Consider the following 24,103-nt stretch of genomic DNA (forward strand, 5'->3'; position numbering starts at 1 on the left):
AAAGAGAGCAAGCTATTCCGAGACGGCACCTGTTGCCCGCGACCCTCGACAGACTCAGTAAAGGATTTTCCGTCGGTAGATCGGTATCCTTACCGGGATCGAGCAAGGAGAAGGTTCCAGTTTCGGAAGCATTGTCGGACCCGACTTCCAGAGTCCTGAGACATCGGCTGCTGATATCAGGTCGTAGACGAGAAGTTCATTCCGATGGGGAGGATGCGCGCGAATTCGATATACCGAACGCCGTTCTTCACTTGAAAAAGGTCTCGTTAAGGAAATTGAGAGTCTGGAAATCATAGTGGCAGTCAAGGGCGACGTCGATATCATCGATCTTCGCCGCTCGGAGAAATCAATTATAAGTTTATAATTCAATTAATATGATCGGAAGCTAGTCTCGATCTTGACGAAACAATTCATGTCGCCGATCCTGCCGAGGAATAATCTCAAACGGAAGTAAGAAATCGAAGGATCTTACATTGTCGAGAATCTTCGCGATACAAGTGTCACGAACGAAGAAATTACAATCAGTAAGTCTTTAAGTCAAATGATGATAGGGTACGATCAGAATATTTAAATATCATCGCGTTACTAAAGAAATATCAGACAGCGCGTTTTTATTATGCGGCGATATTATAAGAAAAAATAAAACTCTGAGAATTAGCAAATTAAAAAAGCAAAAGAAAAAATTGGTCACTTTAAAAAGTGAAATGATTCTTCGGAAAATATCAATGAAAATAACACGAGATATTCTTAATTATTCGATTACGTGGGCAATTATCTTCGCGTATGATACTTGAAAAAAAAAAATGTCACATTAATAAAGTCACTGTAAAGTCAACGTTGATAAATCAGATTTTCTTAAGAAAATTGGGCGATACCGAGAAGAAGACTAATTATGTCGCCGTTTTTAAAAATTTTTTAAGAATCTTAATATTTATATATATAGAATATCTGATCTCTCTGCAGCAACGATCGCACAATCATTAAGTGGCAAAGCGACGACTCTTTGGTCCCCTTGATTTTTCTGACAAGCATTAGAAGCCGAGCATTAATACGGATATATTAATTTTGTGTTGCGTGTGGCAGTAAAAATTCATCAGACGCGAGTTGGCGTGTAAACTGCCGCGTCTGATCGACGCGCTGGCGTGTCGAAAAGAAAAATTAGTGCCACATCGCGCCTGAGTTTATTATTTTTGTACAACGAATAAAAAGAAAGCGAGATCGCGCCGCGCGATCCCTTAAACATTTTGCCAAACGACGTACGATTTTAAGTGAAGTAGATCAGTAACATTGCGACAATTCGTATGTTAAGACGTATTGGAAGTGCTTCCTGTTTGAATGTGTTTCCGTTTGAAACATATCGGACAGATCCTCTATCTGTCTTGATCGATACCAATCGTATCCACAAAGGAGTCCGCAGTTCTTTACGTGACTTCTTATCATTTGTAAGCGCATCATCTTTATCATTTACGTCGTACCTGAAATGTTTTACATTGATACAAATTGCGCTTTCATTGGGGAAGTTACGTAATAAAATTAAATATATCGCTGTTATCACACTTTATTTGATCGCTCTATTAATGTTGATAACCATTTTTTTGCATCTAGTCAATCATGTGATAAGAAATTTGAGTAGAATCCGATAAGAGCATCGTAATGTATATTGAAAGTTGCTACTTAAAAGAGAAAGAGAAAAGAGAGAGAAAGAGAGAGAGATCGTATTTACTATATATTGTTAAAATGCTAGAGGGTAGATCGGTGTTGCATTTTCGATTACCGTCCCTCTCTCCTAACTGTTTTAGCGAGCGTATATACGTAGATTGTAAATAAACGAGACCAAGGAGTGTCGATGAAAATTCGCGTTCGAGTGTGCTATCGTTCTATTAAATTATTTTTTTCACGCGAAAAAGCATTCGGATGCGTATCGTCGTACACTCGAAACCGACAGCCTAATTTTCTCGAAAATAATTTTGCTAACGTTAATTAGCTAATGAAAGAAACACAATACGGAATCTGACGTCACAAATCAGTGAGGTCGCGAACAGCCTTTTGCCCCGTGTCTTCCACACGAGTCCTCCGAATCGTTTCAGATATTTTATATTCCCGAGACCCTCCTACAGATAGAGATTTCTTTCAATAACGAAAAAAAAAAACGCTAGGATCTTTTTAATAAATAGTTAAGAAATATTTATTTAAGAAATATATATTCGATACTCCCGATAATCCCCTGTATCCTTTCTTCCGAGATAATTCGCGACTTCATTGGAGACTCTATATTTTTGGATACTACTTCCTTCTCCTTACCTCATCTCTTCGAAAATACGTATAATCACATATCCACGAGAGACCAAACACAGGAAAAACAAACAAACGGAATAAAAAAAAAAAAATGAGAGACGCAAGCACGCAGGCCAATTATATTTGTACATACATATAACTTTTCGAGTAGATAAAAAATAACAGAGAAACGTCGTTCGATAAAGTAATATCTTTAGAGGTTCTAGATTCGGTACAGTTTGATGAACGCGATCGTCGCTAGCCACGAGAAGAAACGATCAAATTAGCCTGATACAACTTGTAAATCAAATCATTGAAGAGAAGCGAGATATGGGCCAATTATATTTATACGCGTAGATGCCGTTAAATTGCAATTGTCATACCACAAACTACTTTCGCAGAATATGTAGATCAAACTATAATTAGCTAATTTATACGATAATTTATATCGTATATCTATCAGTGTACTTGACAATATTGCGAGCGACGAGTAATAAATCCCCCACAATTTCTTGAAAATATTTTTCGCTGTCCCCGCTTAATTCTTAAAAGATAATATTTTCATATCTAAATATTTTTCAATTGGTTTTTTTGCCGATGTATTTTATATATAATCTCTCTTTCTTTTCCTTCAAAAAAAGTATTTTTCACACTATCTAAAATATATTTTCTTCTCGTACGGTTTTAATAAATTTATATAAATTTTAATCCACACACACGTATATACAAACACATTGCAAAAAAAAATTCCCAAATGTCGACGGCGAAAGACTAACATTTACAAATTGCAAAAGTGCAACAACTTGGCAAGTGCAACAAATATCATGTTATATACATAGCAGTAACGAACAATGGCTACTAATAACGTTAATTACTGTAATTAATGTTCGACGCTCCTTGGACCTCCGGCTAAACCCCCGCATCGAGAGAATCATCGACTATAAACAGACAGTGTTTATCGAACGTTACGTCTCGGTTGCAAACGTTGTAAACATTTGTTGTGCCGCCGTAGGATGTTGCAACGAGTTGCATGTAATTGCCAAATTCGCCTCCAAAAGCATGGGCGCCGCCGATAGAAAATTAATACCCGTAAAATAATAATCGAGTTTTTTTAGTGATTTTAACTTTGACTTCAATTTAACATTTCAACTGCCACGTGAACATTTTAATCTTTTATAATGTTATAAATTTTGTAGATTATAGAGTAATATATAATATATAAAGTTATGTGAATTATCTCTATTTTATTAAATAATCAAAGATAAGATTAATGATAACATGCTATTTATCCATGATAAAAACATGAATAAATGATTAAAATATAAACTTATGAATTCAAGAATTTATTTTGAAAAAATTAGTAGGACAACATTAGTTTTAATCGCGATAGAGTTAATAATATTACAATTTGAACAAAATATATTTGATATTATTTTATTATTACTTACATATATTACCATATAATACAAAATTAAATGCCAAAGAGAAGAAACATCCATTTCATAATTTCTATTTTAATGATTTAATGTGCGGACTGGATATATTATTTGATATTTGCATTAGTACAAAAAAAATCGAAAGGCCATCGAGCCACGCGCTGCATTTTTGTACGTGGCGTATTTCGGAGCCAAAGAAAAAAAAATGTCTTTAATCGAGACGAAAAATGCGATAGATAGTAAATGAGGCGGAGCGATCAAAAAAAAAAAAAAAAAAAAAAAAAAAGAGAAATAACGAAACTTTAATACATGATCACAGAAATAATCAATTTTTAAAAAAGATTTATATATCACATTTCTCCCTTTTTATATTATTATTTATTATCTATTTTTAGATAAAATTTATTCTTTCTTTCAAATAATATAAGGCAAAAAATAAAAGATTGCCGATATATTGCACGGCACCCATGCTCGATTTCAACGATTTCAAACCTTCGTCCCTTATCCCTTCCCTCTTCGAGGCCGACTTCAAAAGACTCATTGGACGCGTTTTAAAAGCGGCGTGCGCACGAAACGGTTACTTCTTAATATTTTTGGGACCATTCTGATTAAGGACACTATCGAACGAGCTCCTAGGAGTTGATCCTATGTAAACGATTCAGTATTAAGTCTCCTTGTTTGTTCGTCGGTCGAAAATACGATCCGCACGAAGAAAGAAGGAGAGAGAAAAAACAACGGACAAGAACGGAAACCAAAACAGAAATATCATCCTCGAGAAGATCGAGCAAAAAAACCAAATGATGCTAACGTGTCGGCCGGGCATATCCCTAATTGTACATATCCGTGATTCTTCGATAGCTGTTACGTTGATATAAAAAAAAAAAACGCGCGTATATACATATACATATATATATATATATATATATGTATATTTTTAAATTTAATACTGTGATAAACAATCACATCATGTGCGTACATTAAAAAAAAAAAAAAAGGAAAGAAAAGAAAAAAAAAAAGAAAAGAAAAGAAAAATTGATTAATTAATACACATGAGCGATGCATGTTGTCGCAATCGGGCTGGCCCGACTACGCGCGGTGCGTCGATCTCTAATCGAGGTATAAATACGATACGAGATGTCTTTTTTTCATAAGTGTAAACTTTATCACATACGTAACGCATTTATCTTGTAAGCGATTGCTGCCCCCGCATCTCTCGTCGACGGTTTTCTCCGGCTCATCGAACAACAAGATGTATCACTACGACCGTTGGAAAAAATTATATATGCGAGTTAACGAACTGTGCAGTAATTAGTTAAATCGCCGAATAATAATAATTATATAATTATCTCGGAGAGGGGTTGTCTTCGAAATCAGGTCAGTTGTTATTGTTTCTTGCCTACTTCCGAAGCGTTCATCTTGTTCAATGATTTAGCCTACTATTTGATTCATCAATTAAATAGTACGTATCAAATTAATTAACCATGTTAAAAAATAATGTTGTGAAAAATACGGAAAAGAATACTGCTGTTATGCAGTTCTTTCGGGGAACATATATTTTTAATCAGTAATATTTGAATCCGAATTATATAATTTTGGCATCATGTCGACATTTATGTGTGTGATATCTTTTACTCTATTTCTACTTAATATAAATTTTCAACAATGTTATCATTGTGTGTGTATATGCACGAAAGATTACACTTTTTGTAAACTTCAGATATCAGTTTGATTGATATAAAAGAGAAAAGAAATTCTTCTTTGTAATATATTTTCGCTCTATGAGACAGATATTATTAAGCAATGTGCCACCACATATTCAGGCATTATAGTCACCATGGAGTCACGTATGATATTCGAAGACATAAAAAGTGGACGCAAGAGATTATAAGGCAAAAAAAATGTTATTACTAAACAAAAAAACTTCTTCCCTAGTACGCATACAATATGCCGTAGCATTTCTCTCGTCACATTTAAGTGGCAATTATTGCAAAATAAAAAAAGGAGCATTATACGAGTAGCAGCTAACATTAAATAGAATTCTCTTTGGCGTTATTACGTAAACATGCGAGTAGCCTCCGTTCTCGTTTCGATAAACAAAGAAAAGCATGTAATACCCGTTAAACAAATAAAATGAAGCATGCGACCATCTTGGAACTTATAGCGAATTTACTATTACAATAATATATTAATACTATTGACATTGTTGAGGAAAAGGATCTACATGTAAATAAACATAAAAAGCATTTTTATAAATAATTAAAGTCGTCAAATTAATTAAAAAGGAAATTTCCCCTCTCTCCTTCCACCCCCTTACATTTATATAAATAAAAAAAATATATGTATTCATATAATTTTTATATAATTTTCTTAAAATAATTAAGAGTTATAGAAACTTTTAATTTACTATAGTTAAATTTAATACAAATCTTTTAAATTACGTATATATTCCGTTTAAAAACCGTTATAATTAGTTCGATTTGTTTTCAGGGAATTTATAATCTATGAAAATAAGAAATTTGTCGAATAAGAAAGTGTATGATTGGCGTTTTAAAACCAATAATGTTATTATCACTGAATTATCTGTATGTCTCGTGTATTATTAATGATTACATTTTATGCAAGTAATAAAATGCAAAAGATATGAATTTTTTAAACACTTGTTGTGATGTTGATGGCAAATAAGACGGCAGTCTATCTTATCAGAACTCGGCAAAGGCAGGAGGAAAAGAGAATGTGTATTTAGAATTATCAGTCGTTTTTTTTTACGCTATTGCGCTCGTTAGGTTCACATTACCGTTACATTTATTAACGATGTCCGTAAGTAGAATAATATTCACAATAATTGTCACATATTAGACAAACGTTATTTAAATAATCAAAAGTTTGCACTCCTGTCTGTTCATATATATGCGAATAATTACACGCATCACAACTTAAGTGATATAATGTATAAGTAACATATGATTTTGTTGACAAACGTGATTAACCATAAAGTTAGTTTGAGCTATATATATCGTACTTACAAACATCGACGTTGCAATAAAATCATATGTTCCCGTAAATTTTGAATTGACTCACCAGTCAGTCGTATGTGCTGCACCACAAAAAATTCTCAAATTGCAATCATTTCTCAGTGTAGAATGATCAAAAAGAAGATATATTCTGAAAATATAAAAAAATAAAAATTAATAAAAACAGTTATAAGTAGCATTATTAAATAATATTAAATGTATTTAATTATACAAAAAGATTCTAACAAAACATCTTGTGATGTCTAAACAGTAAAATCCCATATTGTTATTTGTTTTATAAATTGACTAAATACTCGTAAAATGTTTTCTTTCTGTGTTGTTTGCACATACTTTCTTTTTTATTCTTTTAATGGACATGAATAGAATAGTTTGAAATAAAATTAAAAGTTTAAATTTCGCATTTAAATATGTGATATGTTTTTAAAAACATCTCTGATAGGAAATAGAAATCCATTTAAAAAGCCATGACATGATCTTTTTATGCTCTGTACAATTTTTATTTTTTATAATAGATTTATATATACATTAAAGATATTCATATAAATAAAAATAAATAAAACAAAGATTATAGCACTTTTTATATTCTGCAGATAATTAAATTTTTAATTACAGCGATTGTCATACACCTACAGAGGTCTCATTGTCCCAGTGTTAACACCTTTTGAAAATGATGGGTAATTTATTTATTTTTATAAGCTCTGCTAATGTTAAACTACTTGATAATATGACCAATATTTATTCAAGATTCAGATCTCTTAATTTGGATATTATACCACAATATGCAACATATTTGGCAAAAAAAGGAATTAATGGTATACTTGGTAAGTGATCTTTATTATTAAAAATTTCTAGTCTCTTTATATTTTTTAGTCTCTCTATATCCTCTATATCTCCACACACACAAACTAACATTTTATACATATTTATTGAATTCTTGTAAAAAAGTTTGCTTAAGAATTATTTAAAAAGTAGAGATATATGGCCATTCTTATTTTAAAACTAAAATATTAATGTTGCATAACTGACATATATCATTTTGCAGTCAATGGTACAAGTGGTGAGGGGACGTCAATGTCTGTCACTGAAAGAAAATTCATTGCTGAAGCTTGGGTAAAAGCGACAAAAAGTACAAAGCAACATTTAATGATTCAAATAGGAGGCGCTCCTCTTCCCGATGTTATCGAGCTTGTAAGTACAACATCAATAGATATAAGATACATAACTAATGTGATACATAATAATGTTCAACAATACAATGCAGTCAAATAATAAAGTAAATTCGTAATTTGAATAACGTAATTTCACAGGCAAAACATGCAGATTCTCTACGTGTAGATTCTATACTCTGTTTACCAGAGTTATACTTCAAGCCTACTACTCCTCAGCAACTAATTGAATACTTGGAGAGAATTGGAAAGGCAGCACCAAACACACCATTATTATACTACCATATTCCTATGTTAACCAATGTTAATAGTGAGCAATCATTTTAATATATGCATGATAAACTTTATTAATAAATGTAATCGACAATATTGATATTTTTTCAAATATGTGTGCGTATATCATATATAATGTTTTTGTAGTACACATGGGACAATTCCTTGAATCAATTGATGATAAAATACCATCATTTGTGGGTATAAAGTTCACTAGTGCCAATTTAGAAGAGGGTGCACAAGCATTACGTGCCAATAACAAGAAATATGTTATTTTTCTTGGCAACGATCAGGTGAAAATTAAATCTTCAAATTAAATCTTAAAAAGTCTTAAAAAAGCTAACAAACTCTATATGTATATTAATTTTGATTCTAATGTAATAGAGATTAATTTACCTTGGTCTTATCCTAGTTAGTGAACGCTGCATGTGCATTGGGAATGGACTCCTTCATAATGACCAGCATAAATATGTTTCCGGAACTTGTACTGGATATTCTTGCTGCTAGCAAAAATGGAGATATGTTAAGAGCTAAGAATTTACAGGAGAAACTTTCAAGCGTTGTACTTGTTATAACAAAACATGGTAAATATTGTTTTTGCATTTAATAAAGTGCATCGTTACTAAGGATTGATTATTTACAGGCAATTGGGTGCAGACTATGAAAACAGCAATGAATCTTCTTACTGAGATCAATGTAGGATTACCTCGTGCACCACTTACATCTATTACTCCTGATGCTGTAGCAACTATGATAACTGATTTAACAAATCTAGGATATAAGCCAAAAATTTAAGCGTGATTGAAAATATTTTATTACTCTTATACTCTTTATGCTGAGTATTCTACTTACCATTAAAAATTACTTGTAAAATTATTGTAAGCATAAAAAATAATATAAAGACATATTTTAAAAATTAATAATGCGCAAAAGATGTTAATTACCATAAAAATTAGGATAAATGAAAGATGCAAATTGTATTTTTCTACTGTTAATTATGATTACAAAAAAAAAATTTTTTTAATTAATTTATACGAAATCTAAAGATTATGTACAAAAATGTTTTTACACGTATCATAAAAAAAAATTCTTACTTCATAAAACATTATGCACTACCAAATACTGCATGACATATTCAATTTATTTTCACTCATCTTCAAGGAACAAAGGTAACAGTGAGTTTATATTATATAAAAAGCACAATATTACGAGATGAAAATAATAATTTACTGATTGTGAGTATAACGAACTATTACAGGCGAGGGGAGGAGAGGGGGAAGAAGACGGCGTTTGAGGCAACAATTTGCTAAATAAATATTCAAATACATACGAATATTTGTGCATACAGTAGAGAAAATTGTAATTCCTTATTGGTTTTCGGATATTATAAGTTTTCTCTAACTTATTATAAATTATAATGTTATATTACCTGCAAAAAATCGCACGAGAATTTCGGAGCCAGCGTAATTCAAATCGCGATACTTCTGAAGTGGCGCCAGTTTCACTTCGACCTTAGTTCCTATTCACATGAGTGAAAATGGGAATTGACTGGACAAATCGTGAGGCTCGACCAATAGCAATCGTCCTCAGTAATGTACATATTTTATCGAGATATACAGTACTAGGTTTGTTCGCGTTGCTTGAAATTCTCAAAAAGTTCTGCACTGAAAACGAGATAAATATATATTCGGATGTTGAAGAAAGTGAAAGCGAAGATACTGAGTGCAAAAAGTTCAAGCAACGCGAACAAACCTATTGTTAGGTCCATTATGGCGAAAGAAATAAAAAAAAATTGTTTTTCAAAAAATTCATAAATTCTATTATATTATATATGTAATATGTATAAAATATGTATATTATATTAATATCTCCCTTTAATAAAGCACTTATATTCCTTATAATTATTAATATGAGAAAAGTATATTAAAATGGATATTTTATTTCAAAATATAGAATTCTAAAGCGCTCAAAAATATTCCATCGATTCTGTGGATCACGCATGGTTAGAAAAATGAATTGATTAGGAAAAATCCCTGCATCTCTCATATCAATTTATTGAAAGGATGACTTTCTCAGATCTTGGACTTTTCTATGGTGTGGTTGATAATTTCTCGAAAAGTAGCAATGCTGATACATTGATACAAGATGTTTGCAAGATGTCTAGTCACGTTTTGTTATGTGTGTGATTTGGTTTTTTACATTTAGGAAGTCATAAATATATTGGAAATGACTGTTGACGGTGCAATTAGCAATGAACAGGTGATTTTTGTCACGGGAGGTTATGATCACACTATCAAAATATGGCAACCGCATACAGGCGTCTGTCAACGAACATGTCAACATACGGATTCTGTATCCTTCTGTAATTTTGAAGCGAATAATATTTTGCATGTTCTTACACATATTTGATATGTATTTGCAACTTGATACACATGTGTATATATGTTATCAAATTACGCACATGTGTATATATCTATATAAACAAAATAGGAATAACAATATTATCACTGTAATAATGGAAACATTATTATAACTTGAATATAGAATTTTCTCTGAACTTCCTTAACGAGTTTTACAGCAAGTCAATGCCTTGGACATTACACCAGACAAGTATGTCGTAGCTGCTGCTGGATATCAACATATACGAATGTATGATCTAGCTTCAAACAATCCCAATCCAGTTATCAATTATGAAGGAGTATCGAAAAATATCACCAGCTTGGGTTTTCAGGTTTAATATTGATATTATATATTATTATGTATACTATTTTCTTTTACAAGCATACATGTTTATTGTTACTTCGACAGTTGATCTAAATCAGAAATATTTTAAACTACATTATTCTCTAATAATATTTATATAAGTATATCTTAATAATATATATATATATATATATATACAAACAGGAGGAAGGAAAGTGGATGTACACAGGTGGAGAAGACTGCTCTGCAAGAGTATGGGATTTAAGGTAAATTATTTATATGAACAAGGATGAGATTTGTTTTCAATTTAGTAATCACTAAATTCATTGACAGATCTAGCAGCTTTCAGTGCCAAAGAATATTTCAAGTATCCGCACCTGTAAATTGTGTATGTTTGCATCCTAATCAAGCAGAACTGATAGTCGGCGATCAAAGTGGAGTTATACACTTGTGGGATCTTCGTTCGGATCATAATGAACAGCTGGTATTCGTGTTTTCCATATTTAGAAATTTCACATTCACATTCTTAAAATGCTAGAAAAAGAAAGATTTTTACTTGCTTTGTATAATTTGCTTATAATTCTATTTAAAAATGTTTACTGTGTGAAAAATCTGTTAAAAATATTTTTAAAAAAATTTTGAACATCAGATTAATTGTAGTAATTATGCTACTTGTGTTTTGATAAATATTTCTATCGTATTTCAGATTCCTGAGGCTGAATCCTCGATTCAAGATATCGCGGTAGATCAAGATGGTTCGTACATGGCGGCCGTAAATAATAAAGGACATTGCTACATCTGGACGCTTACAGGAGGTATTGGAGAGGAGCCTACAAGACTTAACCCGCGTCATAAACTCCTAGCTCATAAACGTTATGCTCTTCGCTGCAAATTCAGTCCCGATTCAACGTGAGTATTTACACATTTTATTTTACGATGGGTATTTCAAACATTATATATTTGTTACATAGCCTTATCATATAAAGCATATTCCAAAGATTATGCACTTTTTTTTAGACTACAAACATAAATCAAATAAAAAGAAAAATGCTTATTTTAAGTTTTAATATTACTAGAATAGAAAAGAATTCAGATTGTGCACCTTTAATACAATCCAATGTGGCTACAGTGAGGAGCCAAACTTCAATTATTTTAGATTCTATTAGCCATAAATAAAAAATTGCATAATAAGAATATATTTATATATATAAGTTTATAAGATGTTCTAAAAAGTACTATATATATTCTAATAAATGGTACAAAGCTTCATATTTTTTCTTACTTTTTGCCAAATAAGATTTGTATTTAAATTAATCTGTTAAGCTTGTTGGTGACGACGTCAGCCGATCAAACCGCCCGAGTATGGAGAACGACTGACTTTTCTGAAGTACAAGTGCTTCAGCATGAAGCAAAGCGTTGGGTTTGGGATGCAGCATTTAGTGCAGATTCCCAATATATATTTACTGGTAAGTATTGTATATTTTTACTCTTTCTTAATCCATTTCCCTTGCGCAGTAAGTTTTTATCAACGCGCGTAATACAGCAACTTGTATATTTTAATGAATATTCGTAAAAATAAAATCTAATAAAAATAAAAATAAAATCTGCAATCAAAATTTTACTTAATTTGTTTAATATTTTATGCAGCTTCTTCAGATGGAGTTGCGAGACTATGGAATGCATTTACAGGAACAATAGAACGAGAATATCAAGGACATCAAAAGGCCGTTATAGCTCTTGCTTTCCGTGACGAAATTGTTTCCGCGAGTTAAGAATAGAAAGTGAATATTTAAATATTATTTCTTCTGTTTTGCTTTCTATCAAAAGCGATTTATAATTTCAGATATATTGTGTCATTGTTACACGTGCAAAAGGAGTTTTAAATAGTAATATTTGTTTTTTAATACTATATTTTACTTACATATTATATACCTATACCATTTGTAAATCTTTCTCCCTCCCTTCTCCTTTTCAAAGAAAAAAGTTAATAATTTTAAAAATTCAGTGAAAGATTCATCAAATATATTCAAAACATAATAATTGAATAGTTTAGTTATTAATTAAAATATCATTAAAATATGTTTGCGAAATTTTTGTTTTATATAGGTTCGGTGATTTCTAGTTTATTCTTGTCTCTTATTTGGTTTATTAAATTCGCAGTCTTAATATAGGTTTACACTTATTAAAGCATATATCACAAAGCAGCATACAACTACATATGTACGATAGACTCTTAAATATATAAATGAATATATACCAGAATATCGACAGAAAACGAAAATGTCCATAACAATTCATTAAATTATTTTCATTTACATAAATTTAGGAATACATCTTTATAGCTTTTCTTTCTTTCTCTCACACTCGATTGCCGACACCAACGAGCGCTCTTTATTTTTACGGGTAAACTTTGTGCGGTTATACATGTCTGTGTGTTTCTCTCTCTCTCTTTCTCTATCTCTCTCTCTCTCTCTTTTGTCGTTATCTTTTATAATAATTCATGTCAATTATTTCACTAAGATAAAACATATTTAATTCTTTTTAATTGAATATTTATTTCATTAATTTAATCTTAGAATGCATAATTCGTGTTCGATGTTTCGCTTTGTCATATTTATACTCTATTATAGACTATATATGAATAGAATATGTAAAATGATCTTATGTACGTGAGATGTATGTGAGAGAAAGAGAGAAAATATTTTATATATTATTTTGCAGTATAATGAACATCACAAATACTCCATCTCCCCTACTCCTGATTGCATTTTATTAAACAGTTTTTTTACAACATTCATGCAATAAGATAGCTTTTCTTAAATCCGAGTCGCCAAGAAATATGATCATTGTTATATAATCGATTTCCTCTATTCTAGGTTTTCCTTTATTCTAAGTCAGCTGTCTCTCTTTAAACTTTTCTTATATTGGGGTTCTCTTCATACACTCTGCTCTGCCACTATTCATATTTGTGAAGTGCTCACATATTAAAATGAGTGAAACACGTAACGGCATTTTTATTCTAATATTATAATAAATGCCATTATAATAAGAAGAGGGACTATTTAGAAATCTTAAAATAGAGGAAAGGCTCGATCTCAATGACCTTAAAATAACAGAAATCGATTAAATCATTATTATATCTTTCAATAAAAACTGTAATAAATTATCCAAATAACACCATTATTTGCAACTTATATGATCCCACTTACAATCTGGTCTTATTTCATTGTTTTCATCTATAATAGTTTTGACATATCATGAGAAACTGTTCCCTATAAATATAGCTCTTTTTGTGTAAGATTTACTACACTTTTGGCCTTTTACTTTTTTCTTCTTTATTTCTATTTGAAATAGTGGCCATGTAGAATTATGAGATCATCTTCAAATGAATCTATTCAGATTGTTACGATCAAATTTCTATATTTGTAACACTTTCATTCTCAATCAATTCAGCTTTTTTAATTCCCAAGCTATTTCATATTTGCTATTTAACGAGAAATGTGTAGAATGAAAATGTTGTGCTTATGATCAAAACAATATTTTTATTTTATGCAATGTGCCATTAGAATAAGGTTCAGATTTAAAAACAAAATGGTCGTTTGTCTCTAATGAGTTAAGAATATGGTGGTTTCAATTCCGCATTCTAAGATTAAAATGTAAAGAATGTCTAACAATTCGACTGCACATATTCTTGAATAATTGGATCGCGGTAATTGGAATATTTCTTATATTATTCTCGGCTTACCGAGAACACGACGAGTGCAACATTGCATCAAAGTCATATCATAGATGCACTGGATCATAGATGAGGCAATCTGTCTACTTCACCCATTTCTGTAAATGTTTCATCGTCCATCGTGTAACTTAACATAAACTTTAGATATATGGGCTCCTGAAATCATAAATTTTCCATAGAGATAAACATTGTGTGATTACATTTCTGCATTCTTGTAAAATAGATTATTTTTTGTCTAGATAAATGTATTGAATAACTTAAAACTAGTAAGCTCTTCAAACTAGTTCCATTAAATGTTTTTAATGTATTACATGTTATGTAAAATTATTTGATAAAACACAGTTTTATGTTCAAGAATGCAAAATATCGTATTAATAATATTGATACAATTTTAATGTGCTTTATTTTAAATAACTGAACTATTTACTTTTGAGAAGATTTCAAAAGAAATGTAATTATATACCTTGAAAGGATTTGCAATCAGCATAATTTGTGTGATTGCGGATGGTGGAAGGAATGGATTATGTGCTGGCAAATTTGTTCCGGAAGGTGGTTGCAGCCTGCACTTGCATTTCTGCATACATATTTCAAAAAGTTATAAAAATATTTATCTTATTTTATAAAAAAATATTGTAAAGTTGTTAGATTTATGAATGTTAAACATATATATAAATGTTTGAAATTGATTGTTTAATAATATTGTCTTTTAAGACTTCATGTTTATATCTTTGATCTTCAAAATTTTATATTTTTTTCTAGATTTATGTGCTTAGTAATTCCTAAGAAATTTAACGTTAGTTTTTAATTATTGGATATCATATTGCATATCCCACAATAGATTGGATACTTACCTTGGGCACAACTGCTTGAAATAAATAATTATTAAGTGGTTTTGCGTTTTTGCTCATCGTAGTAATTACTACTACAGATACATCTGGTCTAGGACTGTCCTGAGTAAAGTGGAGCACCACACTTATACCATTTCTTTCCTCGATTACTGTTAGAGGCGGATTTATACCTGTAAAATATGATTGGTGTTATGTGAGACATATAAGAAATGCAGAATAAGATAAACTTAAAATTTACTTAGGCGTCAAGGAAGAATATGTATAATATATATAATATCTTCAAGATTGACAGTGATATCAGTCAATGGTTTGATTCCAGGCTCAGCATCTGCTATCGTTGACGCGCCGTTAAGCAATTGCGTCACTTCTGCTTGCTGCTGTATTTCCGTTTCTGCATTTTCGGAATTAATACTTTTGTTGCACGACAGATCAGCGGTCACGTTAATTTTTGACGAATTTGAAGATGTCGAAATGTCAAAATTACTATTTGACTCGCATTTATTTGTATCTGGTTGTTCTGTCGTGATGTGTTGCGATATATTATTGCTAGATTCATGAGACCAATTTTGTTTCCGAACAGAATCACTGGTACTTTGAGTTTTTATAATATTACTATTGACTTTGCTGTAAAAATATTAAATCTTCTTTTTTAAATTAGTCTAAAAAGTTTTTATATGCTGCGTATATGGCATCAAGAAGATCAAAGATATCTAAACCAAACGATTTTTAGATAGTTTTAGTAAACCTTTTTATCTTTAGCTTCACTCTCTATACATGTCTTAATATCTTTGTAATATTAGCATTTTCTTTTGTATTGTTCTTCATTTTGCTAAGAATATTGAGGTTTGACTGTTACTCAGTCAGTTACTATCAGTCATTGAATCCAGGGAAAACTTTTTAGAAGGATTTAAAATCCATAGATATGCTTACCCTTGTGACGAACGAGCAATCGTACCCGACAAGCTTTGCTTAAGTAAAGTTTCTCCCAATTCATTTAACTCTTCCAATGCTTTCGCTTTACTATCTATCTTTTCCTCGCCAGTGTTGGTAACTTCATCTATCAAATATCATTTAAAAAAATAATACAGTGAATAAATATGCAACAAATAAATTCAAGAAATAGTAGCAAATTAAAGGTAAATATCGCTTAAATAATTTAAAAAACAACCATTTTTTGGCTAAATCTTCTTCCTAATCACACTTACTTTTCTTGTTCATAGGTGAAATACTGATTGGTTGCATGATGGCATTCGGCATCAAGAAATTTGTGTCCGATTTGACTGGTTTCTCTAACACACTGAAGATATCTCCCAACATGTCCATATCCGAGCGATGATTTGTCGACGTTGTGCTCTGTGTCGTGCTCTGTGTCGTGCTCTGTGTCGTGCTCTCGCAGGGAACACTCTCAGTGGGAGACGATAAGTCCAGGAGAGATGATCCATTATTAAAGCTTGGTTTAGAAGATTCTGTCGCGTAAGATTTGGGAGATTGCCCGAGAACAATAACGGATGTATATTTCTCGAAAACTTGATTCAACTCATCGCTCGCAGTTAGCACATCAGCTGAAGTAAAATGCATGGAAAAATAATTAAGGAGATTTGTTGACCATAGATTAGTGATAAAGGAAAAATCTGCACGAGCAAAATAACAAATGGTGATGCGCAGTCCAGTTTATGTACTATATATTATTATTTTAGAGAGAAATGAGCAATTCTTAATTATTTTTAATTGATTATATCTATATCCTAATCGTAAAATTCTCTAATTTTTTCAGTGAATAAGTAAAGCAGATTTACAACTGAAAATCGGTGATAATTGATGTATAATAAAACATGTAACATACCAAGCATTTCAACATCACCCTGAGTCTCGCTAGCGAGCCGCAACAAAATAGGTTTCAACCGCTCGCACGCTTGATGTAACTCCTTCATCAATTCAAGATCCTCTGTGCTGGTTTCGTTCTGATTGTATGAATCCAGCATTTCTGATAAGAGTTTCACATTGTTGTGCACTGATTCTAATTCCATATTCCTTCGCGAGTTTAATTGCAGTCTTTCCTCATCCTACAAAAATAGATAATTTGTAACCAGAGCTTAAGAAAGAAAATTTCAATTTACATTCCAAGAATGTAAAATAGGATTTTAAGAAATGTCAGAAGAAATCGTGAAATATTTGAGGGAATCTGAATCTAAGGATTTTATTGTAAATATTCTTTTATATTTTATAAATAATCCTACCTCTTTCACCATAACCTTGATTAATCGGTTTGCAGTTTGCAGATCATAAGGATCCTTGCTATGAAGTAACTTGCGCAAATGCCTTGACATCTCTTCATTTTCAAATATATTGTTCTTTATCTTAGATGATTTTTGACTTTCCTCACTGTTAGCCATTATAAATGCTGCATCTTCCTGTAATTTATTTTTATTACATATTGCAAATATTTTGATATCTCATTTTTAGAGTAAAATATGCATAGAATGTAATAGAAAGATAATAAAGTGACTATGCATTTTGTGACGCTACCAGTATTGCAAGATTAAGAAAAGAAAAATGCCATAAAGCTATAATATAAAACTTTTTAATTATAAAACTATAATTATAAAACTATAACATAAAAAACTATATATATAAAATAAATAACAGATATAACCTCAATGACTCCTTGTTTCTTAAGCATCTCATAGGCCTCCTTAATTTTCGACTCGCGAGGATATTCTCTAATCCATGTGTAAAGTAATTGCAATACTTTTTGCCGTACGCTTGCTGTTGTGCGAGTGCCTAAATATTTCGGCGAGACGAGTTTTATCATCTCATTGAGAAAGCGGAATTTTCCGATTTCGGCATGAAATAACGGGCCGCATCTTTTCATACAAGTATCTAGTAACTGAAGAAATATATAAATCTATTATTTGATTATTTATTTACAGAATTCTATAAATTTAATACTGAAAATTTCTTGCTAAGATTAAAATTTCTTATTATTATGTCATTAAAATATATATTCCTTAAAAATTTGACTTATACTAGTTTTAAGATACATATCTTAGCGTCATCTTTCAGATAAATCTTTAAATAGCTTAGAGATATCGACATATATAATTAATATTTTATATATATTTTATATTAATTACACATGTAATTAATATAAAATATTTAATAAATTGTACAAGCATTAAGATCTGTAAAATATTCAAAAATAACATACTGAAAGTGCTTGGAGTGCTTCTGACTCGTTAAGTGATTGGATATGTGTTGCCAATAACTTTGTGCCTATTTGTATACCTTCCGATTCTTTGGTAAGCATCACGCAGAATGCTTCAATCGCTGCTATGTCTGGCTTCTGATTTTGTGAATTTGTAGCCCTCTCTATATAACAATATATGTATACATATATATAAAACTTCATATATGCCAAATTAATATGCTACTAAAAAAAACTCCTATACTTAAATACAAAACAAAGTGTTCTAAGTTAATTTTTAGCTTCTACTCACGTATGAGAGCTTCTAAGCTAGTAGTCACCACATCCATGTTTATAATAGTAATCACTTATCGCTGCATATAATTCTTGTCGATACTTCTACAGTGATTAAAATGACACCTTTAGCATCTTATGTAAAAAATTCCAATTTTCTGCAATATCATGTGAAATTGTCAGTCATTAGATGGAACTCACGTTAGAATCACTAATTATTCTTGCAATTAAATCTAAGCTAGTAAAGCTCGGTAATCAGTTTACGAATTGTTTATCTATTAATGACTCTCACTTAATACAAAACATCGGTTTTCGTTGCTTTGTGTCTAATTTATTATTTACTCGCTTTATGAAGCTCCTCAGCATAGAACAGCTGTTTCTGCCACAGGAGCCATCCTGACTCCTGGCTCTGTCACTCTGTGTCACTCTGTATTGTCTTCACAGATTTTTATCCTGCTTACACTGTGCTATACGCTATCATCTAACTTCTAACATCACTTCATGCGATTTGGGTTGGCATCACCGACTGTGAGAAGATCAGATGGATCAAATAGGAGTTTGACAATTGAGAGGAGCCACGCCACCGTCTTTCGTAAAACCCTGCAGCCTACAGCAACGCCATCGCATTTATATTGAAAGCTGGAAATACGTAGTCACAAGATTTTTTGACTGTCGATAAAATCGCCATTTAATCCATCATCGAGTGGGAAAAAAAGCAATAGCCAATCAACTTACCGATTTTCCGTAAAAACGAATGATTGATTGGCTACGCTATAATTTAGTACCTCGTGATATCTCGTTGGTTGGAGTGCGTTCGGAAATTCTACCGGTGGTGTAAAGTAAACGTTTAATTGACCAATCGGGACAAAGGGAGCAAAGACTTTTTTGTCCGATTGATCAATTCAATACTGATCTATCCCAAGAGTAGGATTTCCCATCCTTGTAGTGTGGATTGATGCATATGTCAATACGTGCACGTGCTCATTTTCGATTCAGCTGAAAAATTTAAGCTAATATTACCGGTAAAAATTGATCAAACTAGAAAAAAGTTTTATATATCTTTGCATTTTACATAAAAGTAAATATTTCTTTTCAGAAATGAGTGACGCTAAGATAAAGAAACGTAAAGTTTCTAAAAAAACAAAGAGATCTTGGCGCAAACACATCGACATCAATGATGTTGATAAATTTTTAGATAATAAAAGGTTAGAAGAAAGACTGGGTGCCCCTTTCTCGAAGCGTGTGGATTCTCAACTATTTGTCGTCGACAAATCTGAAATCATCACAAATGCTTCTTCCAAACAGGCTGCCAGGTTAGCTTTAAAGAATAAGGAACCGAAATGTTTTGCTTCTCTGAAGCCACATACGCAAGTTCCTGATCCGATTTCTAAAAGGAATCATGTAAGACTCAGGAAAAAGAAAGAAGTTTTAAAGGATAAAACTCTCACAAAAACTGCTACAAATTACATTAAGAAGAAAGAAAGTAAAGGCGATATATGGGCTGTCGCAAACGTATTGTCAGAAAAGATATGGCCGGAAATAATTACTGAATGGATGTCTTCAGATAGTGTTAGACATACGATCAAACATTTAGGAGTGCAAAAAAGAAAATTGCCTTCATCGTTACAGAAAAAGCCATCTGTTTTACCAGTAGTAGAAGTGCCACATCCAGGTACATCATATAATCCTTCGTATACTGATCATCAAGACTTACTTCACCAAATTGCTCAGAAGGAATTAGAAATTATGAAACAAGAGGAGCATCTTGATCGAGTTACTACTCAGATGTTTAAAAAGGCATGTCATCAAATTTTTGAGTAATTATTACATATAATCTTCCTAATTCTATAATATACTAGTAAAAATTTTATCTTTTACCTGCATTTGATGTGGATGTAATATTATCATTGGTTATTTTATATATTATTTTTACTGTTAATGTTAATTTTATATAATATAATGTTAATACTATCCTTATTTGTAACTTGTATAATTTTTTTAACTATTATTACATACACACATATATATATATCTTAGATATAAATTTTTAATATTAGATTTGCATTTTAAGATTCCACTAAACAAAAGAGAGGAGTATTTAATGAAAGAAATGTCTGAGGGCTTGCCAACAAAGCAAATAACAACAAATTCAAAATTTACTGAAGAAGATAACAATGAGGAAGATTCATCTATCACAATGGCAAGTAATAAACTTGTGAAAAATGCCAAAAAAACTCTTGTGCAGAGAAGAAAACAAAGAGAACAGAAACAAGAGGCTAATGAACGTATATTGATCAAAATTGATAAGAAGAAAATTTCTGATGTCTACAAACTGAAAAATTTGCAACGACAAATAGAGGTCAGAGAGAAGAAGCAAGAACTTTTGCGACAAAAACGAAAGATGAAACGTGAAAGAGAGTCTATTATGCCAAAGGCTCTAAGTAAGACTAAATTTGAGCCCTTGGATCCTGACTTCCTGCTTCCAGAAGAGTTGACTGGCAATTTGAGGAATTGTAAGTCCTCCACAAATTTACTGAAAGACCGGTATAAATCGCTTCAACAGAGAAGTATTGTTGCACCAGCTGTCATAAAATTGTAAGTACAAAAAAAAATAGATATGTAAAATGTAATAATCATATATAATATCAGTGAAATATATAGGTTTAGAAGAATTTGATAAAAGAAAAAATTTTTAAATAATAAAGAAAAAAGTTGTGTGTGTGCAGTAAAAGAAATTATGTAATGAAAATTATTAATTAGCTCTTGAGAATTTTAAAAAATTATTAACAAATTATCTCTTCAAGGATTTTACTTCACATATTGCTTTTTTTTTTAGGAAACGTGACAAAGCAAAGATGAAGAAATTTGTGAAACCAGATCATAAAATAAACCTGAATGCTGTTAAGTTACGACTTCACAATAAGGTTTGATGCTCTTACTAATATATTTGAGATATCATATATATTGTTTTTATCTAATAAAAACTAATATCTGTAATCAAATCTATTATTGGAGAAATATATAAAAATGAGGGAAAGGGAAATAAATACATTTTCAATATCCATCTTAAGTTAGCCACCCTTCATAGAATAAAGCGGCAGTTACCAATCTGTTTTTATTTCTAAATAAGGTATATATATTCCTTTCATCCAAATTTATTTTTGCAGCTTTATTTTTGTCATTTATAATTGCACATTTTTTATTCAGTTTTAAGATTTATTAGTACATATTTAACATCATAGAGCATCTGTAAATATGCTTGTAATTGATCAGATACACACTGCTTCTGATATTTAGCAATAGCGAGTTTCTCTTTCTCGCAATAAAGCAAAATTTCCAACTGTTTTACATACATCTCACACTTTTGTGCTTTAATCTTAGCATTGTCTTTGTTCACCACGTATTGCTCTTCCGTAAGATGATTGAATTTGATTATTTTGGATAATTTATTATCTGTTTTATTGTGCATTTGACGTAACATAGCAATTGTGGATTTTTCTAATTTGGCGATTACTATGGATCGCTTTGCATTCAAGTGCGCATTGTTGATTTTGTTTTTATATTTTCCTTTTTCATTACTATGGAATAATAAATGTTGCCATATTAATAATTTACAGAAATATAAAATCAAATTAAAAGTTAATAAATTTAGAAATATGCTAAAATCTATTGGCTTACTCATATAAGATGCAATCTTGTTTTTTAGGAATTATGCCTTCCACAATCATTGATAATTGATTGCTTATAGCTATATTTTCTGACAATAACTTGGCTATAGAATGTGGCATATGTTGGCCTACTTTAAGTTGAAACGCACTAGCCAGATCCACGAGACAATTATATAAGTTTTTTTTGAGTCTATATAAATCAATACAATTTTAGTTCCCTTTCGATTAAGAAAGCAAAATTTATTTGTTATACTTTTCTCTGTCAATCCTGAATTTGTGTTCAATTTGACGCAAGCTCTCTGCTACCTGTTCTTTTTGATGAATTAAATATTGATTTTTCATATTCAATTTTTTTTCCAGGATATGTTGCATTGACTTGTAATCTTCCAAAACATTAGTTTTAGCGCCTTTTAACAATGTGTTAAGAAAATTTTAAATAAAAAACTTAATCATTTGAAAAAATTCTATGAAATTAATCTTTAAGAGAAAAAAATTTATGATAAACTTTGTTTGTAAACAAATTGTAACATATTTAAGATCTGTTACTGAATTCTTGAGTTACACAAACTTAAATAGATGATTAAGTAGATCATACAATAAAATTTCTACAAATTAAGAGCACATATAAAGAGCATAAATTTGATCAAATGAGATTGTATAAAATATTAAGAAGCAGTTACTCAAGAGCTTGATTTGTGAAATGAGCATGAGTCGTTTGTTTTTATATTTTTCATCAATATTTTTAGTTTTTTCAGTGTGAGTGAATTTATCATTAATCCTTGATTTTTCAAGAGCAGCTAATTGATTCTTATACTCCTCTGTCCTGACTGTATAAGAAGTTATTTGTGAGTTTAAACTAGATATTTCTTTCCCTTTCTCTTCTTGCAAAGTTTTGATGGAATCATCTGTATCTTCTAAAGTATTCTCTAATTCCTTATTCCGTTCTTCTAATCTATTTAAAAAATTGTTTTTGTTATTATATAGAATACTCGAAATCAACTGCACCTTTTTAAGCACAAAGTTTTTTTACATATATAAAATATAATAAACACATTCCCTTAATCCCAAAGTTAATCTTAAATTAATGTACGTCCAAAAAACTAAAAATATTTTTCTAAATAAATACCTTTGAATTCTTTTATTTGATTCTGCAATTTTTAAATCATACAAACATTTTTGCGTGTTAATAATGATATCTTTCAGCTTGGTTTCCTTAAAATCGCGCGACTGAAGACGCGATGGTAAACTGACATTGCCCTTATCTTTTCCATACAAATCCATTTTTATTATCACGACAGTGTCAATATTTCGCCTAACAATTTATTTTCATAATATTTAGAAAATATACGAGAAATGCATTTATAAATCTATTAAATAATCGGGTGACATTTGTGACATGTTGCGCGTTTTATTTGAAAAAGGCGCTCATTATTATAGGATTATTTTTCGATTTTGCGATATGTAGGATATATTACTATTTGTCATGAAG

At 30.8% G+C, this 24,103-nt stretch overlaps 6 protein-coding genes across 10 annotated transcripts in view; 4 read left to right on the forward strand and 2 right to left on the reverse strand.

Annotated features, from left to right (window-relative positions):
* LOC115244905 (1-phosphatidylinositol 4,5-bisphosphate phosphodiesterase epsilon-1-like) overlaps positions 1 to 3,588 on the forward strand; it is a 39,277-nt gene extending 35,689 nt beyond the window's left edge. The window contains 1 exon segment of the mRNA XM_029822921.1: positions 9 to 3,588. Coding sequence (XP_029678781.1) covers positions 9 to 296 — 288 coding nt within the window. The 3' untranslated portion in view covers positions 297 to 3,588.
* A 1,107-nt stretch (positions 3,589 to 4,695) lies between these two features.
* On the forward strand, positions 4,696 to 9,101 carry LOC115244902 (N-acetylneuraminate lyase-like). 2 transcript variants are annotated; one of them, XM_029822916.1, is made up of 8 exons: positions 4,696 to 6,527; positions 7,355 to 7,416; positions 7,487 to 7,563; positions 7,785 to 7,930; positions 8,050 to 8,218; positions 8,329 to 8,474; positions 8,594 to 8,765; positions 8,825 to 9,101. In XM_029822916.1, exons 1-8 carry the CDS (start codon positions 6,522 to 6,524, stop codon positions 8,974 to 8,976), a joined length of 930 nt encoding a protein of 309 aa, XP_029678776.1. In that variant the 5' UTR covers positions 4,696 to 6,521; the 3' UTR covers positions 8,977 to 9,101. The 2 variants fall into 2 exon arrangements, with proteins under 2 accessions (XP_029678776.1, XP_029678778.1); XM_029822918.1 differs by having other exon boundaries at positions 7,493 to 7,563.
* Positions 9,102 to 10,223: 1,122 nt separating this feature from the next.
* LOC115244893 (target of rapamycin complex subunit lst8) lies at positions 10,224 to 13,201 on the forward strand. Its single transcript, XM_029822903.1, has 7 exons — positions 10,224 to 10,533; positions 10,760 to 10,912; positions 11,089 to 11,150; positions 11,218 to 11,368; positions 11,591 to 11,793; positions 12,208 to 12,350; positions 12,532 to 13,201. The coding sequence occupies exons 1-7, from the start codon at positions 10,408 to 10,410 to the stop codon at positions 12,654 to 12,656; spliced, it is 963 nt and encodes a 320-aa protein (XP_029678763.1). The 5' UTR covers positions 10,224 to 10,407; the 3' UTR covers positions 12,657 to 13,201.
* A 221-nt stretch (positions 13,202 to 13,422) lies between these two features.
* On the reverse strand, positions 13,423 to 19,579 carry LOC115244890 (ADP-ribosylation factor-binding protein GGA3). 4 transcript variants are annotated; one of them, XR_003885452.1, is made up of 12 exons: positions 19,293 to 19,577; positions 18,966 to 19,104; positions 18,677 to 18,837; positions 18,122 to 18,355; positions 17,706 to 17,879; positions 17,312 to 17,531; positions 16,674 to 17,030; positions 16,399 to 16,525; positions 15,740 to 16,092; positions 15,472 to 15,642; positions 15,084 to 15,194; positions 13,423 to 14,776 (listed from the first exon to the last, which is right to left on the reverse strand). XR_003885452.1 is itself a non-coding variant. In XM_029822901.1 (12 exons), the coding sequence occupies exons 2-12, from the start codon at positions 19,000 to 19,002 to the stop codon at positions 14,684 to 14,686; spliced, it is 2,049 nt and encodes a 682-aa protein (XP_029678761.1). In that variant the 5' UTR covers positions 19,003 to 19,104; positions 19,239 to 19,579; the 3' UTR covers positions 13,423 to 14,683. The 4 variants fall into 4 exon arrangements, 1 of the variants encoding a protein (XP_029678761.1); XR_003885451.1 differs by having other exon boundaries at positions 19,289 to 19,577; XR_003885450.1 differs by having other exon boundaries at positions 19,239 to 19,577.
* A 248-nt stretch (positions 19,580 to 19,827) lies between these two features.
* Positions 19,828 to 21,989, forward strand: LOC115244892 (ribosome biogenesis protein NOP53). Its single transcript, XM_029822902.1, has 4 exons — positions 19,828 to 19,968; positions 20,043 to 20,743; positions 21,018 to 21,541; positions 21,783 to 21,989. Exons 2-4 carry the CDS (start codon positions 20,045 to 20,047, stop codon positions 21,874 to 21,876), a joined length of 1,317 nt encoding a protein of 438 aa, XP_029678762.1. The 5' UTR covers positions 19,828 to 19,968; positions 20,043 to 20,044; the 3' UTR covers positions 21,877 to 21,989.
* Positions 21,990 to 22,111: 122 nt separating this feature from the next.
* LOC115244894 (cilia- and flagella-associated protein 157-like) lies at positions 22,112 to 23,988 on the reverse strand. Its single transcript, XM_029822905.1, has 5 exons — positions 23,741 to 23,988; positions 23,295 to 23,566; positions 22,868 to 23,021; positions 22,625 to 22,804; positions 22,112 to 22,524 (listed from the first exon to the last, which is right to left on the reverse strand). Exons 1-5 carry the CDS (start codon positions 23,893 to 23,895, stop codon positions 22,146 to 22,148), a joined length of 1,140 nt encoding a protein of 379 aa, XP_029678765.1. The 5' UTR covers positions 23,896 to 23,988; the 3' UTR covers positions 22,112 to 22,145.
* Positions 23,989 to 24,103: the final 115 nt, after the last annotated feature.

The sequence above is a fragment of the Formica exsecta genome, unplaced genomic scaffold, assembly GCF_003651465.1.
Source record: "Formica exsecta isolate Colony F162 unplaced genomic scaffold, ASM365146v1 scaffold878, whole genome shotgun sequence".
NCBI lineage: Eukaryota > Metazoa > Arthropoda > Insecta > Hymenoptera > Formicidae > Formica > Formica exsecta.